The sequence below is a fragment of the Akebia trifoliata genome, chromosome 4 (genome assembly GCF_017979445.1).
Source record: "Akebia trifoliata isolate Shusen 1 chromosome 4, ASM1797944v1, whole genome shotgun sequence".
NCBI lineage: Eukaryota > Viridiplantae > Streptophyta > Magnoliopsida > Ranunculales > Lardizabalaceae > Akebia > Akebia trifoliata.
The window spans coordinates 23,515,591-23,530,747 of NC_141378.1; the positions used below are offsets into that span (position 1 = coordinate 23,515,591).

Genomic DNA, 15,157 nt, shown 5'->3' on the forward strand with positions numbered 1-15,157 from the left:
AAATAATCAAAATCAAATAAAAAGGTAATTTCTAAGTATAGCTTTAGTTTATCAGTTCATCATTATCAAGCTTACCCAAATTATTTAGGGTTGGAAACACAAATTCAATGTCTTTACTTAATGAGTGGTTTTTTTTCCTTGCTAACATTTTCCCAAAAATTTAGGGTTTGATAAGTGATAAAGTTTTTGACATATCAATGAGTTACATTTAAATAAAACAGCAAACACAAGAAACAAGTGACATGGACATACGCACACACACACACACACACACACAAAAAAGGTATGCTGCACCTATGGTCCAAAATGAACCGTACTAAGCATGTCAAAAATCTAGGCCACCAACTTGTTAATTTGAAGCAAACAATCAATGGGCCAACATGGAAACAGTCCATTTCAACTAACTAAAGGGTACCGACCTTACAACTATAGATAAATGTGGATAGTTTTCAAGTAGTAAGAAAGTAAGATTAGAACAATTAGAATTCATATTCTTGGGCCATCCCCAGTATAAAGGTGAATGAGCCAAATTGACAAGTTGATGTGCATAAAAATTGTAGGCAGTTTTTTATGTTGCCCACTCCTTGAGATTTGAAACGTAGTCCTTCAGTCGTCTTTTTCAATGTACCTCTGCGTTTCTAGTTATCTTCTCCATCAACTTCACCTGAAAGGACACCAGTGTGATGCCGGCCAAAGGGCCTCTGACAATAAATTAGCAAGTTGAGAAAATTGCAAAGCAAAAGGAAGAAGAAAGTAAAGCTAAGTATATGGGTTTGTGTCCTGGGGCTTGAGTGGGAGAAATCCCCCATTTTATAGTGGGGCCCATTTAATGGTGAGTAGTGAACTCACTTGTAACTGCTCTTCCATGATGCCTTGCATTCATGCTCACAAGTCATAAATACCCATGATGCTTTATATTAACGATCATAAAGACCCACCTCGCAAGGTATTTAATATTTTTAACTGACATGAGTGGTAGTCTTTATTATGTAACTACTCCAACTCATAAACTACTTAGTTTTCCAAGTTCTCAATTAAGTTATCCACCCATGATTGCTTTGGATCTGGTTTTAATAGATTGTCATCGGATATTTAGTAATAAAGTTTAACTCCTTATCTTGTTCTTTTTCTTTTTCTTTTTTTTGATAAGTGGAACTCCTTATCTTACACAAGATGTTGCTACCTTGGCAGCTTTATCCGAGGTAATTTCTTCTCTCAAGTTTACTCAAGATGTATTACTCCTTTTGCAACATTCTCATGGGAATATAAAGGGAATAATAAGACGAAAATCAATTTTGTACATAAAAGGATAAGAAGAAATTGTGTGTACTACAGAGAACGAAGAAAAAGAATTTGAAATACATAGGGCAATCCTCCTAACTTGGTGGAAGGGGGGGTTGGGGTCGACTGCTTCAAAGGGGTTGAGCCACCTATCACTTAGATAAAGGGGGTCGGCTACTTCATTGTGGCTGAACCAACTATTTCTTAGATAGGGACCGACTCCTCCCTTTTTCGGATGGATTGATTTTGATACTTCTTTCCTTTTTAAACTAATCCCAAGGATCAAAATAATTTGGTTCCTACAATGCCCCTTCTTAGGATTTAAGATCTTGATGTGACCTAAGGTTGTTTTTTTTGGATAAGTAAATATTGATTATAATATAAACTAAATTTAAAATATTGGAGGGAAATTTCTCTTTAAAACTTTTGGGTCCCTACACTTATAAAAAGAAAAGTCTCCCATTATTTTCTCATTCTTCTCTTTCTCTAGGTGGTGGGTGGAAAGCTCCAAGTTGAGGGAGGTGTTCTTGGTTGGAGAAGGCCACAAGGAGTTACCGTTCTTCATTTCCGATCAAAATTCCAACAACCTCTACTGTGTGTTTGATATTTCCTTTCTTCGTCTTTTATTCTTTCTTATTTGTTAACATTTTACTTTTACACCAGTTCTTGTATTTTTCTATATATTTTTCTTTACCCTATCCTCGTGCCATTACCTAACTTAATAACATCTTTAGATGAACTTCATGTTCATTTTAACTTCTCTTCGGACATACAATTTAAGAGAATGGATAGTGTTGACGATCCATCGATCGGTCCCAAGGAATGCTCATTCTTCCTCAATCAGCTCTACTCAGGACTTGGGTTTCCCATTCCTAGACTTGTTAGAGAATCTTTTTGCACTTTTTAACCTTCATTCCACTAGTGTGAATGGGAACTTCCTTAGGATAGTTTGCAGCATTTCTGTTTTGAATAAGGTTCTAGGCATGGATCTCGGGACCGATGAGCTCCTATTCCTTTACACTTTACTACCCTCTCCTTCTGGCCGAAGTAGTTATTACTTGAGCTCTAGGAGCGATCCTTTGATTACTGATTTAACTAACTTTGATAAGTTTTGTTACTGTGATCCCATTATCACGTCAGACAATTGAGAATTTGACGATTTATCATTGGAAAGTAGTCATTTCTATTCCAAAATCTCATGGAACAAAAGGTAGCATCTCTTCAATTATTTTACTCTCTTTTTCATACTTCCTTCTTCGTCTATAGATTTAATTGATTATTTTAATCCCTTTGCTTGTAGGGAATTTTTTCTTGAGACAATCGAACTTGAGTTTTACTCGTCAACTTTTGGTTGAGCAGGCTCTCAACCTTCCTATTGCTCAGAGGGATTTCTAGGCTTTACCTAGGGCTCTCAACTTTTGGTTGAGAGTTCCATGTCCCCGGTCTGTTTTTGCCTTAGCTTTGCCCGTCCATGAACCAGTTGAGGGTGCTACCGCTCACAGTTCCCTTACAAGACCGGATCACAACAGAGTTTCTTGTGCCGATCCTAGTATGTCAAGTGATTCGCCAGTCCTTCCCACTATTGGTCCTTCTCATCCTCCTCTTCCAAGGAAGAAGAAGAATCCCACAACGAAGGCAGTTGAAAAACGATCGAAGAAAGACCCCAAGCCTCCATTTGATGCTCCTACTAATCATGCTCGTACAATTCCAGCAAATACTCCTTCTGCCTCAGGTGATTCGATTCATAAATGTTGTTTAATGTGGGATATGATAATAATGTCTTGATGTTTCAATTTTTTTAAAAAAATTCATGGTGTATTGTTTTCCTTAGAAGATGATGATTAGACTTCTTTTAGCATCATCAAAATGTATAATTGTTATCATAGTTACCGGTATTCCGACTTGGTAACTATGATCATAATTGAAAAGAAAATTTAACGTAGATGTGTAGGGTCGTGGGGTGATGCACTAAGATGCACATGGATGATCTAAAAGTTCAAGGATCAATGTGCGCCATACGACCAAATCCAAGGAATGCAGAATAAAAGCCTGCACGTCATACAAAATTTCCTTTTAAATTATTCATATTCACTTACTCCACATGCCGATGACATTATTTGAAGTTTGCCCCCAAAAGCACTAAAATCTAAGTTCTTACAACCAATTGCACATATGTGACCCACCCAACCCATCCAAGGTTTGCCCATGGTAAAAAATAACTCTAGTTTCTCACACAAATCAAATAACTTATGATGCCATAAGATTCCAGCATTATGAGAAAAACTATGCTCTACCTGGCGAAAACATACTTTGAAATATCCATCTTCAATGGTGCGGGAGCAAAACCTCTGTAGCACGAGTTTCTTGTAGCTCTCTGTAGCACCTTTAGAAAAGTCCATAAAACACCATAATCAAAAGAAAAAAAAACCATTGATTCCTCATGGATTCACTACTTACATCAAATTGTACCCAAAAACAAAAAAAACAAAAACAAAAACAAAAACTAAAAAAATCAACAATCTACATTTTTTAGTATGATTAAGTGTTTAGAATGGACGGTCAGTGAGCTCCTGAATTTAAACGAACCAAGGTTGTTCTCTAGATGATGTGGCGCACTGTCAATCGTTGGTGTGCTACAGAAAGCTATAGGGAACTCGAGCTACAAAGGATCTGCTCCCCAGTCGTGCACTCACTTCTACCCCCCATAATTGTTTGATTCATTTCTCGTGAATCTGCAATAGCCAACTGTAGGAACCAAATTAAACATTCCACGAGATTACCAAAATAATCTCGAAGATGGAGAAAATTACTTCCCGATTCAAACCAATTCAACCTGATCTAAACCAAAGAGGGGCTAACCCTAGGTGGCTCGACCACTAGGTGACAGTCAAACTACCCTAACATTGTGATAGGTTATTCGACCACAAGGTTGCAGTCGAACCCCTATCAAGGTGATAAGTGGTTCAGCCCACTATGAGCTCCTTTGTTTCAGGTATGGACATTCCTACTGACCACACCTTGCAATCCCCCTTCAAGTTCATTTGGGGCTCAAAAGCCCCCTCTAAGGTTCATTTTTTTACATGGACTGCATCTCATAACAAATTACCGACTCTAGATTTCCTTATCAAGAGAGGTTTTGTAACCCCCAATTGTTGTTTCATGTGTTATTCGAACGGGGAATCAGTTGACCATATCCTAATTCATTGCGAATTCTCTCATCTCATTTGGTCCCATTTCCTTCAACTTTTTAAAGTGTATTGGGTCATTCCTAAATCATCATTGTCTATGTTCCAAGGTTGGGAATCTAATCTGTTTTCGGGAAAAGAGAAAATCATTTGGAATTTACTTCCTTTTGCAATGACCTGGGAGCTTTGATTAGAAAGAAATAAGAGGATATTCAAAGGGGATGCTTTTTCAATTAGCGACATTGTTTTTTATATTTTAGGGTTATTATTTTTTGGTGTAAGATGTAACCCGACTTTAAAGGGGTGTTTGAGGAGTTTGCTTATCGTTGGGATTCCTTATATAATAGTTGATCTTCTTGCTTTGATTGGTCACCTCAACCGGTCGTTGTATGTCTCTCTTTTTTGTTATTTATGAAATTTATAATTATAAAAAATAAATAAAAAAATAGCCAAACCCCCAATCTCCAAGATAGGAGGTTCGGCCCGCTGGAGGGGCCATCCTCTTCCCCCTCTCCGATGCACAAGGCTCTGCCCATTGGGTTTCGTAGTCTTCTCCTTCTCTCTCTTGAGCTAAGCTATCTCAACATCCTTCTTCTACTACTGCTAAGATAAAGAGAATGTGACAACCCACTATTATCCTCTCATGGAATTTCTACTAGTTAGATATGAGCTACCCAAGTAGTGATGCACCATAGAAAGTGTTACTACCAATTCAATCCCCATCTAAAATAAAGCTACCCGAGTAGCAACATGATAACGAATGTATTGTTACTAAGCTACACCCATAGCAACATAATTACGCTACTCAAGTAGCCACAATAAATAGGTGTTATTACTGCAGTAATCGTTGAGTCCAACAGAAATCATATCTGAAGGAATTACAGATGCATAACTTGACTGAGTCAACTCTAGGAATTGAATAGTCACTAGTTACAAAATAATAATCATTCCTAATGTAAGTTACAAGAACCATTAAGAGTGGGTCTTAAAGATCAGCAATGCATCATAGGGCTTTAAAGACATAAATATAAGGTAACATGAGGAGTGGTTACAACCTACGACTAAGTTTAATGCCCTATATTAATGAGTTTACTTTGTAAATAAAGAGATTTCTCTCACTCAAGCTCCAAGGCAAAAAACACACAATAGTTCTCTACTTCTAATCTTCTTCTCCTAGCTTGGCATTTTTATCAAATACTAACTTGATTATCAGAGACTCTTTGGCGAGTACCACACCGATGTCTTTTCAAGTAAAGACTGACAAAGATGACGATCGAAAAAAGAAAGGTTCATCGGAGAAGACAACCGAAGTACAACATCAATTACAACAGGATCTCGAAAAGTGGGAAACCCGAAAAATCTCCTACACCAACACTATTTTTTTTTATTGGTTATGATAACTAGTTGTGAGCATCGTTATCAAGTTTATGGGTGGGCCACCAACCCATGATGGAAATTAAATCCAAGGATAAGAAATCATCATATTTTCAATGTTTAGGTCCACTAAAGAGGGGTGACGGAAAATTAATGAGTTCATTTCATTGGGCCCAATAAAATTGGAATGCTGCAATTGGTGCCCCAACTTTTACTTACTGCACCCCAATTTCTTAAATTATTTATCACGCCCCAATTACAAATTAAAATACACTTTTCAAACATTACAAAGATTTGGCCCAATCAACATATCAAAATATTATAATACTCATTCAATTAATTTCAATAGTTGTTTACACCCCAATTTCTTAAATTATTTATCACACCCCAATTAAAGATTAAAACACACTCTTCAAACATTATACACTCGTTCAAACAATTTCAGTAGTTGTTTACAATTATGATTAGGCTCATATAAAATCCTAAGTCGAAAAAATAGAAATCCAGCAAAAATTGAGAGAATTTTTATTGGCACCCCAACTTTTACTTATTTTCAACCATTCACTTAATTTCTTTATTTTTAATTGGGTGTAATAAGTAAAAGTTGGGGTGCCAATAGCAGCTCTTATTTTTTTAATCTTTATTTTTTTTTCTTAAAACTAATTAAGTTAGGGTGTTTTAAGGTCAAGAACAAAAGATATAGAAAGAAATCGTAAAATCTTTCTCTTAAACCCTATTTTCTCCACAAAGATTTCTTCATTGTACCTTCAATATTCTTCCAGAGTTTGATTCTCTCATTTCTTATCAAACCAAAATGTTACTTAGTAATTAAGATATGCGGTTATTATGTGCATTTTTTTTTTTAATTTGTAAAAAAAAATAATTAAATCTCATATTTTTCTCTTGTTTTGTGATTTGGTCTTCCTATTATTGATGGTGGATGCTAGTAATGGCTAGAGAAAGTGGTAAATAGGTGGGTATAGGTGGAGGTAATAGACCCCCACTTGAAAACATGAGATTGAAGTTGATGGATCAAATACCTATTCAAGGAAGTCATATATTTATGTCGAATGTGTGTATTGTTCTAATGTAGTAAAGATGGATGAAGAGGTTGAAAGACCATTTTGCATGCATTAAATAAAAATCTTACTCCATACCCACATGCATCTAAAGATGCTAAAAAGGAAATGAAAGCTTATTTATTGAAAGGGATGAGAAAATAAGAAGATTAGCCAAAACCATTTTGAAACTTTGAAAATCGAAATGATATATAATAGTAGTCCCATAAAAATGTTGCTTTAGATCTATAGTTTTTTATTTATTATGAATTTTTTTTAATATATTTTTGGGGATTTTTTATAAAATTGTCGAGACTTATGCCTCAGCTCAGGAACCAAAACGCCTCAAGTGTGCCTTGGAACTTTAAAACACTGCTCTCAACCATTCACTTTTTTTTTTAATTAGAGTGTAATAAGTAAGAGTTTGGGTGCCAATAGCAGCTCTCAAAATTTGGCAAGTGGCACTTTTAGAGTGGATGCATCAATCTTAGCTCTTCCTTTATTGCACCGTTGCTTTTGCCCCACAACAAGCCCAAAGAGTGGGTCCCACTCTGATTCATACTTACATGTAAGGACAAAAGTAAAACATGGCGGAACAGCTCCGACAGCAAAGATTGTCGCGCAGCACAATCACAAACAAATAAGGTTGCCCAAAAACAGAAAACAAATTACGAAATTACCTTGCCATCGCATTCTCTCCGAGAGAGTACCTCCGGTGCGATATATGCTGGTCTTCCAGCAGTCGATTTAGGTCTTGAATGCAACAGAGACGACTACATTATCAAGAAAATCCCCAAAAATATAATAAATTTTCAAATTTTTTCCATAAAATTAAAGATTTGGAAGATGTTTTCTCATCCTCGAGTATCCGAAATCGCAGATTTTCAGACGTGGTGCAGGGTTTCCATCTAAGTGTTCTCCAGCTTCAGATCTCGATGACAGATTTGCTATAAAACATGAAAAAGAAAAAAAAAACATTTTTTTATTTTTAAAAATATTAAATAAATATAAATCTGTTTTTAATTAATATTTAGTTTCATTTATCATTGAATGACAGTAATTGACGCCTGAAATAAGTTGTTGCAAGAAACATCTCGCCTGGATTTTTATTTTTTAAAATGGAAAAATTAGAACAAAATATATTTAAAATTGATTTAATTTTTGTTAAAGAAAAAAAAAAGATGACCTCGTCTTTGCTGAATCTCCCAGCGTTGCAAATTCGCTCAAAAAGCTCTCCACCTGCGGCGTACTCCATGACAATGGCGAGATGCGTAGGAGTTAAAACCACCTATAAACATCATAAACCCTGAGCACAATAATTGATTCAATTATTAAAGATCATCGTCAGTTTATCTAAAATAAAGTAAAAATTAGAGGCTCGCCTCCTTGAACCGGATTATGCTTGGATGCCGAAGCGATCTGTGGTTTATGATCTCTCTCGCAAGATTTTCATCTATCTGAAATCAAAATCTGTTAAAAATCGACCAAATCAAAAAAAAAAGAGAGGGGGGGGGAGAGAGAGAGATAGATTTTCACTGAGAAGGGACCTTGTGACCTCGCTCGATATATTTCATGGCAACTAGCTCTTTGGTCTCCTTGTTCCGCATAAACCTCGCCACACCGAAATTTCCAGAAACAATATCCTTCAGCAGCTCGTACTTCTCCATTTCTCCTCTTTTTTATCTTCTCAGTAGAGGATTTCAATGCTTTTTCGGCTTCGATTCATATGTTCGAGAGTACCCAGTCACAATTAAACCCTAAAAACAGATGGATTTTCTCTCTTCCCTGCAACAGAAACCTTTGGATTTAAAAACGATCTCCAATTCAAGCATCGAGAGAGAGAGAGAGAGAGACGGGTTTGCAGTACGAAAGAGAAAAAAAAAATGAAAGATGTCATTTCAAAATGATAGTTATATTGCCACATAACACTGTGTTTGGATTGAGGGAAGGGGAGGGAAGGGAAGAGAAAATTTGTAATTTTTCTTCTTTTCTCTTGTTTGAATTGTTAAGTGAGGAGGGAAGAGAAGAAAAATGGAGGGAAGGGAAGGGAAAAATGATAAAATTTTGTTCCCCCCAAAATCGGAGTGACGAGGAGGGAAGAGAAGGGAACAAAATTTTGATTCCAAATTTGTCCTCACTCTTTTGTAAAATTTCCAAAAGAAATAGATATTGACAGGCCGTTTATTACTACTTACACCCCAAGTAGTAAAACAGATTTCAGAAACCCTAGAGGTGTACAGATTACAGAACGAAGGAGCCGACCTCTCTCTCGAGTAGGAGACGACCTCTCTCTCTCATTCTTTTGGTTTTCTAAAATGTCTACCACCATATGGAAAGCAGGAACCTTATTAAGTATGAACCAGGCTTTCACAGCTTTGTTCCGCACCATGAAACATGCTTTGTTCACACCATGAAGCTTCAGATGCAAGAGCATTCGAGTATCGCCGTAAATAATGGCAAAGTGTTAGAGAAGGAGTGGCGAACTGAAATACCTATTCTCCGTGGGGGACCTCACAGGTTTTCTGTTGTCTTCTCTGCTTAATAATTATGCTAATCATGAAAATGAACTTATAATTCTTTTATCCAGCTTTTACACATGCATTTTACCTATTAATCATATTCAATGTTTGGTTGTGAAATGTAGCTATGAGTGTTACAACACTTTGGCTTTTTAATAGCTGGTTATATATTAAGAGTATTTTTTTTATGGTGTTTGTTTCAAGTGACCCTGTTATTGAAGTTTTTCTTTTCATACCAATAGGCTGGGTGCAGGAACATAGTTTTGAAATATTGCTCAAGCATTATATTGCATAATGATTGTGTGTACCCATATTTCTACACCTTTTATAATCTTCCAATGCATGGTTGAGCCTTTTTATTGTTAGTGATGTCCCCATGTGTCATCATCACCGGCTCATCTTCATGCCTTATCCCCAAAAAATTGGGTATCAAGTTACATATTCAGCAAAACCAAGCCCAGTTTATGTATAAATAGGTGATTGATGGGAAATGACTTCTGTAAAAACATATGATCCCATTGTGTAAACACGAAATCCAACTGTTGGAATTTATGCGTATCCCAAAAGACGTATGTCGGATATATTGATTTCGTGTTTACACTGTTGGGATGTTGTGTTTTCATATGAATCATTTTCCACCAATCATCGGAACCTGATCCATATATGTCCTTTTAATTTAAAATCTAATTCTTCTTAAAATGTGAAATCATTCCAACTATTTCTGGTAAGTAATTCATCCATTTTACTCACTAACATTCCCCTTTAAATTAGGATATCCAATTGGTGGTTGGTAATCTGCTAATGGCATAAATGTCTAAGTAAACATCCTTATCACTCTTATGGATGCACAAGGGAACAATAATAAGGTCATGACTCATCTGCAAGGATTTGGCTGAAGTTCCTTTGTTTATTTCATTTTAGTTTTATTTTTTATCGATTCCTTTGTTTATTGTCGTGGTTATAGTTTTTGGAAAAAGCTTGTATTGGGGATTTTTGTTTCCACATTCATAATTTGGAATACAACTTCTCTGAATGTTGGCTGTGTAGAAAAAAATAAAAAGTATATTTTAATATTGGTTGTGTTTTTCTTTGTTATTTTCTTAAGAAAAACAAATGTAATCACAGTGTTATTTCAACTGTCAACATCATTGTGTACATGTTTCTTTACTGAACCATTAAGTGTCACTGGCTCTAAGCTTCTCATTTTGATAATCTTTTGTGTTTTTCATTTTGAGCCTTTTTGGGTGCCGCCTATGGTGTTATGACCCATTTCCATGCCTTTTCTTCTTCAGTGTGTTTACAAATTTAACGTTCAATTTCCAGGTAGTATATGATGATGTTTACATGCTGGACGGGGAAATGAAGTGGAAAGTTATGCCCTCCATGCCAAAGCCCGACTCCCATATAGAATTTGCATGGGCTATTATCAACAACTCCATTGTTCTTGTGGGAGGCACAACAGATAAGCATCCAGAGACCAAAAAGATGACCCTTGTCGGAGAAATGTTCCAATTTCATTTAGATACATTGGTATTGAACTTGTCCTTTAATTTACCGATCTCTATATCACAAGATCCATTTTTTCGTTCCTCTGCTATATATATCTTGCAACATATTGCTGCCTTTAGACACTAAACTATGTTGCTTTGGTATATAAATACACCAAAGCAACAACCCACGAGAGTGGCGGAAACTTGTTTCATTTTACCTTGTTTTGTGAATGATGAACAGTTGACCTACCTAGATCATCTATTATTGGTTCTCTAAATAGAATTATTATTGCTATAATTACTCTCGGTGTTACCTTTCAATCTCATGGTTTGTTGACGATTTTACAGAAATGGTCAGTAGTTGGGAAGTTGCCTTTCCGAGTGAAAACCACTCTAGTGGGATTCTGGGACGGATGGCTTTACTTCACATCTGGGCAGCGGGACAGAGGACCAGATGATCCAACACCAAAAAAAGTCCATGGAGATGTGTTCAGAACCAAATTGAGATTGTGATCTCTATTCTTTTACATCAATCATACCAAATCAATGTGTCTGTAACATGAGGCTTTCGCAAATCTTTTGTTTTTCGGTTAATTCTTTGTTAGCTCTATGTTTGTTGACTTACAATTATTGTTCAACACAAATGATTGATATTAAACTAATCTTTAATGCTAATTGGTCTCAGCATTGAATTGGTGTGCAATCCATGCACCTAACCCGGATAGATTGATCAATTGGGTTCATCAAGTTGGATCTACTAATTATTGAAAGAGTTTCTGTTTGGTAAACAAACTAATTCTGCATCAGTAGGTTGGGGTTTGAGACCACAAGATGTTTCACTTTCTTTTTTATCACCCAAAAGTTCAGTGGAAGGCCTAAGTTGAGTCATAAATCAGATCTTTACTATTGTAATGCGAGAAGGCAAATTGAAGTAGTTTGACACCAAAAATTTAAGTGATCATGATAAATGCCTCACTTTTATATTTAAATTTAATATGATAAGAGTCATTTGAGTCTTAAAAGTTAAATCCCTGAGAGCCCACAATTATAAATCTCTAACATGTCATGGCTCTAAATCTAGATGTGCCAGAAAAATTTAAAAACAATCTCTAAATAACAATTCATTTATTTAAATACCCATTTTTTTCATATATAAATGTCATTTTGACTTCCATCTTTCTATGTAACATGTTTGAAATATAATTTCTTTTTCCAATCATTTTTATTTAATCCGAGATTTAGAGATTTAAAATTATGACTTAGTTGGAATTCAAATTGATTTAGAGGAGAGTATCTTCTTTATAGGTTGGAGTTGCTCTAATGTACATTACACATGCTACCAATTAGTCGTGAAGTCGATAGTAAAAGGTCCTTCTGCGAGTCCCTTAAATAATTTTTCCTAATTAAAGAAAGTTGCTATTAATTTAAGTGCAAAGGTTATTTGTAGAATATGAAGGGTATAATAGTCATTTAGATTAAAAATAATTTCTTGGTATAATATTTAGTTGGAAGATGAATATTTATCATATTCTTTATAAATGAGTTTAGGTGTTTATATTTTGTATCTTTGTATAAGTATAATTTTGTTCTTTAGACTAAGAAGGGTATAATAGTCATTTGACAAGAATAATTTCTGTTCTCTTCCCTTATGAATCCTAACCAAACAGGAGAAACTTAACTCTTTCTCTTCTCTTCTCTTTTAATCCAAACAGGGTCAAGAGAAACTAGTCTTCTCTTCCCTTCCCTTCCCTTCCCTTAATGAGTTTCTCTTCCCTTCCCTTCCCTCAATCCAAACACAGCGTTAAGAGCACTCTAGGACGTGAATCTAATTCATTCTTAACACGTAGGGCTGCAGGCTGCAGTTTGGACGTGCAAAATCCGAATCCGTTGAATTCAAACCTGAGTCCGGTCTAGGAATAGTTAGTTTGGGTTCAGTTTTGGATTTCGGTCCCGACTCAAATCGGATTGGATTTGAGCATAGGCATCGAGCAATTCAATTTGTCCCAAATTCGAACTTAATATTTCTTATATCTTGATATTTTTTAATTCAATATTCATATTTCAGTATGTTTGCTCTTGTTTGTGAAATCTTTTATTCTCATGCAATAACTATATTATAATTTTAATTATATTTTTTTCATTTAAAATTATAATTAACAATAAATAAAGATGATTACTTGAGTTAATCATCATTTCTTGTTCTTTAAATTTAATTATAATTTTATATATGTAAGTTTGAAACAAATTTTTATGATAAATAATTTTAAAATTTAAATTTGTTTACATACCACTTAGCTTTGTATGAACCTTTCTCGTTACTAAATTATCTAGCATTAATGGGGAATGAATTAACCTAACTAACCCGACTTGGGTTGGATTCAAGTTGAACAGTTCATGCCCAAGGTTAGGGGCGGAGCCAGGATTTTCTTGTAGTGGGGGCAAACTATGGTTCGTTGTATGGTTGAAGAACTTGAATGGTGGGAAAATTATTTGTGTTGAAAAATACGATTGGAGGGAGGTGAGGGTGTGGGGGCAAAAATTGGAGGGAGATGAGGGTGTGGGGGCAAATGGGGAGAGAGGTGAGGGAGTGGAGATAAATGGGGCATGTAATTATTAAAAAATATAGGGGCATCTCAAAGTTCTGTGGGGGCAATTGCCCCCACCAGCTCTTTACTAGCTCCACCCCTACCCAAGGTTGAGTTGCGTAAGGTTGCAAATTGGTGTTTGTCAATTGGATCCGCTTTCGATCTCTAAGATGAGGTATCTTCCTCCTAAATATGAGTTTTTTCTATTTTATTTTTTTTTTATTTTTTTTATTTCTAGGTGTTTTTTGAGGGTTTATGGGTGTTTTTTATTTATTTATTTATTTTAACTGGTGTTTAGATGTTAGATAGGGATTTGAGACTTCAGATTTAAGATTTTGGGAAGATTAGGGAGAGTTTCTGGCATCTCTTTCCTAGAGTTTCTCTTGACTTACAAGATTAGGTTGTAGAGACTCATATTTATAGAGTTTTTTGAAAGGTTTTCAGTTTGACTAAGTCTTTTTAAGATAAGGATAATAACGGTTTTCATTATTACATACAATGAAAGAATATTTTTTAGTTTTTTGGAGAACCTCCTTAATTATATTTTAGTTCTTTAGGATCCCAAATGGAAGGGCTTTTTAATAAATATTAGGTGGGTCCACTAGAATAAGTGGGCTTAATTAATTAATTATATTTGTTTAAAATTTTAAATTTAATTTATTAATGTTTTACTTTAAGTTCATTGATATTTTAATTAATATTCAACTTTTACTTAAAAACCTCGATTTATAGGAACTGTAACTAAAAGTAAACTTTTGACAATATTCTCGTACATTGAGAAAATCTAAAAAAACTTGCGCTCAAGAACATAAAAAAAATTTCCCATAAAATGAAGAGATTTTGCATATTAAATGATGATTTCTGCTGCGTGGAATGATATCGATCGATCACATAAAATGATTATTTCTATTACATGGAATGACACTAATTAATCGTAATGAGACAATAAAATTGAAAATTTAATTTTAATCATGAAATTGGGTATTGGACCCTTACCAATAATAATTTGAAATTTTACTCATTACACCCCAATTTGAAATAAGATGAGTTGTCAATAGTAATTATCGAAATTCAAAATCAACCAATCAATTAAGAATTTAATCGATCGTGAATTAAAATTTAAAAATCAATCAAACCCATCATAAATCGAAGTATAATCATCGATATAATTCAATTTGATCAATTTCACATCCAATCAATCCAATCCACAATTTAACCTAAAAACATTTAACCCAATCAAATCATCAAATTCGATCAATTTTATTTTTATTTTTTTTTAAGTTGCTATTGCCACAACAATTTTTGCTAACACCACACCAACTGTTTATTGATTTGAAAATTTTATACAACATTGACAAACATATTATATTTCTAACATCACTAAAATTGATAAAAATAGCACATGCAAAAATTTTCCAAATCAATAAATCATCACATGTATTAAATTTCTCAAATCGATAAAATAACATCATCATATGCACAATTGATTTTCAAATTGGTAATGTAATATCATATGCACAATCAATTTACTAAAATGGTTAAAAACTATAACACATATAAATAAATACCGAATTGATTAAAAACAACTCATAATATATGGGAAGAACTATCAAAATGATTAAAGTCTCTAAATAAAGTGAATATCAAGTTAACTAAAAAAAATTA

At 34.6% G+C, this 15,157-nt stretch overlaps 1 protein-coding gene and 1 pseudogene across 3 annotated transcripts in view; one reads left to right on the plus strand and one right to left on the minus strand.

The window, feature by feature from the left end:
- The window catches only part of LOC147404538 (serine/threonine-protein kinase SAPK7-like), a 28,273-nt pseudogene extending 19,488 nt beyond the window's left edge, over nucleotides 1–8,785 (minus strand). Inside the window, exons 1-4 of the transcript XR_015177824.1 lie at nucleotides 8,446–8,785; nucleotides 8,281–8,355; nucleotides 8,085–8,186; nucleotides 7,579–7,671 (exon numbers count right to left, since the gene is read on the minus strand). The product of XR_015177824.1 is annotated as a serine/threonine-protein kinase SAPK7-like (transcript). The remainder of the gene's footprint in view (nucleotides 1–7,578; nucleotides 7,672–8,084; nucleotides 8,187–8,280; nucleotides 8,356–8,445) is intronic.
- A 206-nt stretch (nucleotides 8,786–8,991) lies between these two features.
- Nucleotides 8,992–11,565, plus strand: LOC147404540 (kelch repeat-containing protein At3g27220-like). Of its 2 annotated transcripts, none has more exons than XM_086440545.1 (3): nucleotides 8,992–9,415; nucleotides 10,710–10,947; nucleotides 11,256–11,565. In XM_086440545.1, the coding sequence occupies exons 1-3, from the start codon at nucleotides 9,228–9,230 to the stop codon at nucleotides 11,418–11,420; spliced, it is 591 nt and encodes a 196-aa protein (XP_086296671.1). In that variant the 5' UTR covers nucleotides 8,992–9,227; the 3' UTR covers nucleotides 11,421–11,565. The 2 variants fall into 2 exon arrangements, 1 of the variants encoding a protein (XP_086296671.1); XR_015177825.1 differs by having other exon boundaries at nucleotides 8,994–9,415; nucleotides 10,741–10,947.
- The last annotated feature ends 3,592 nt before the right edge of the window (nucleotides 11,566–15,157 follow it).

Bases quoted from the DNA above. Each gene is read 5' to 3' on its own strand.
- LOC147404540 (XM_086440545.1), top strand. From the start codon at position 9,228: ATGGAAAGCAGGAACCTTATTAAGTATGAACCAGGCTTTCACAGCTTT. The intron at 9,416-10,709 runs GTTTTCTGTTGT...TTTCTTCTTCAG, and splicing joins CTCCGTGGGGGACCTCACAG to TGTGTTTACAAATTTAACGT. The intron at 10,948-11,255 runs GTATTGAACTTG...ACGATTTTACAG, and splicing joins AATTTCATTTAGATACATTG to AAATGGTCAGTAGTTGGGAA.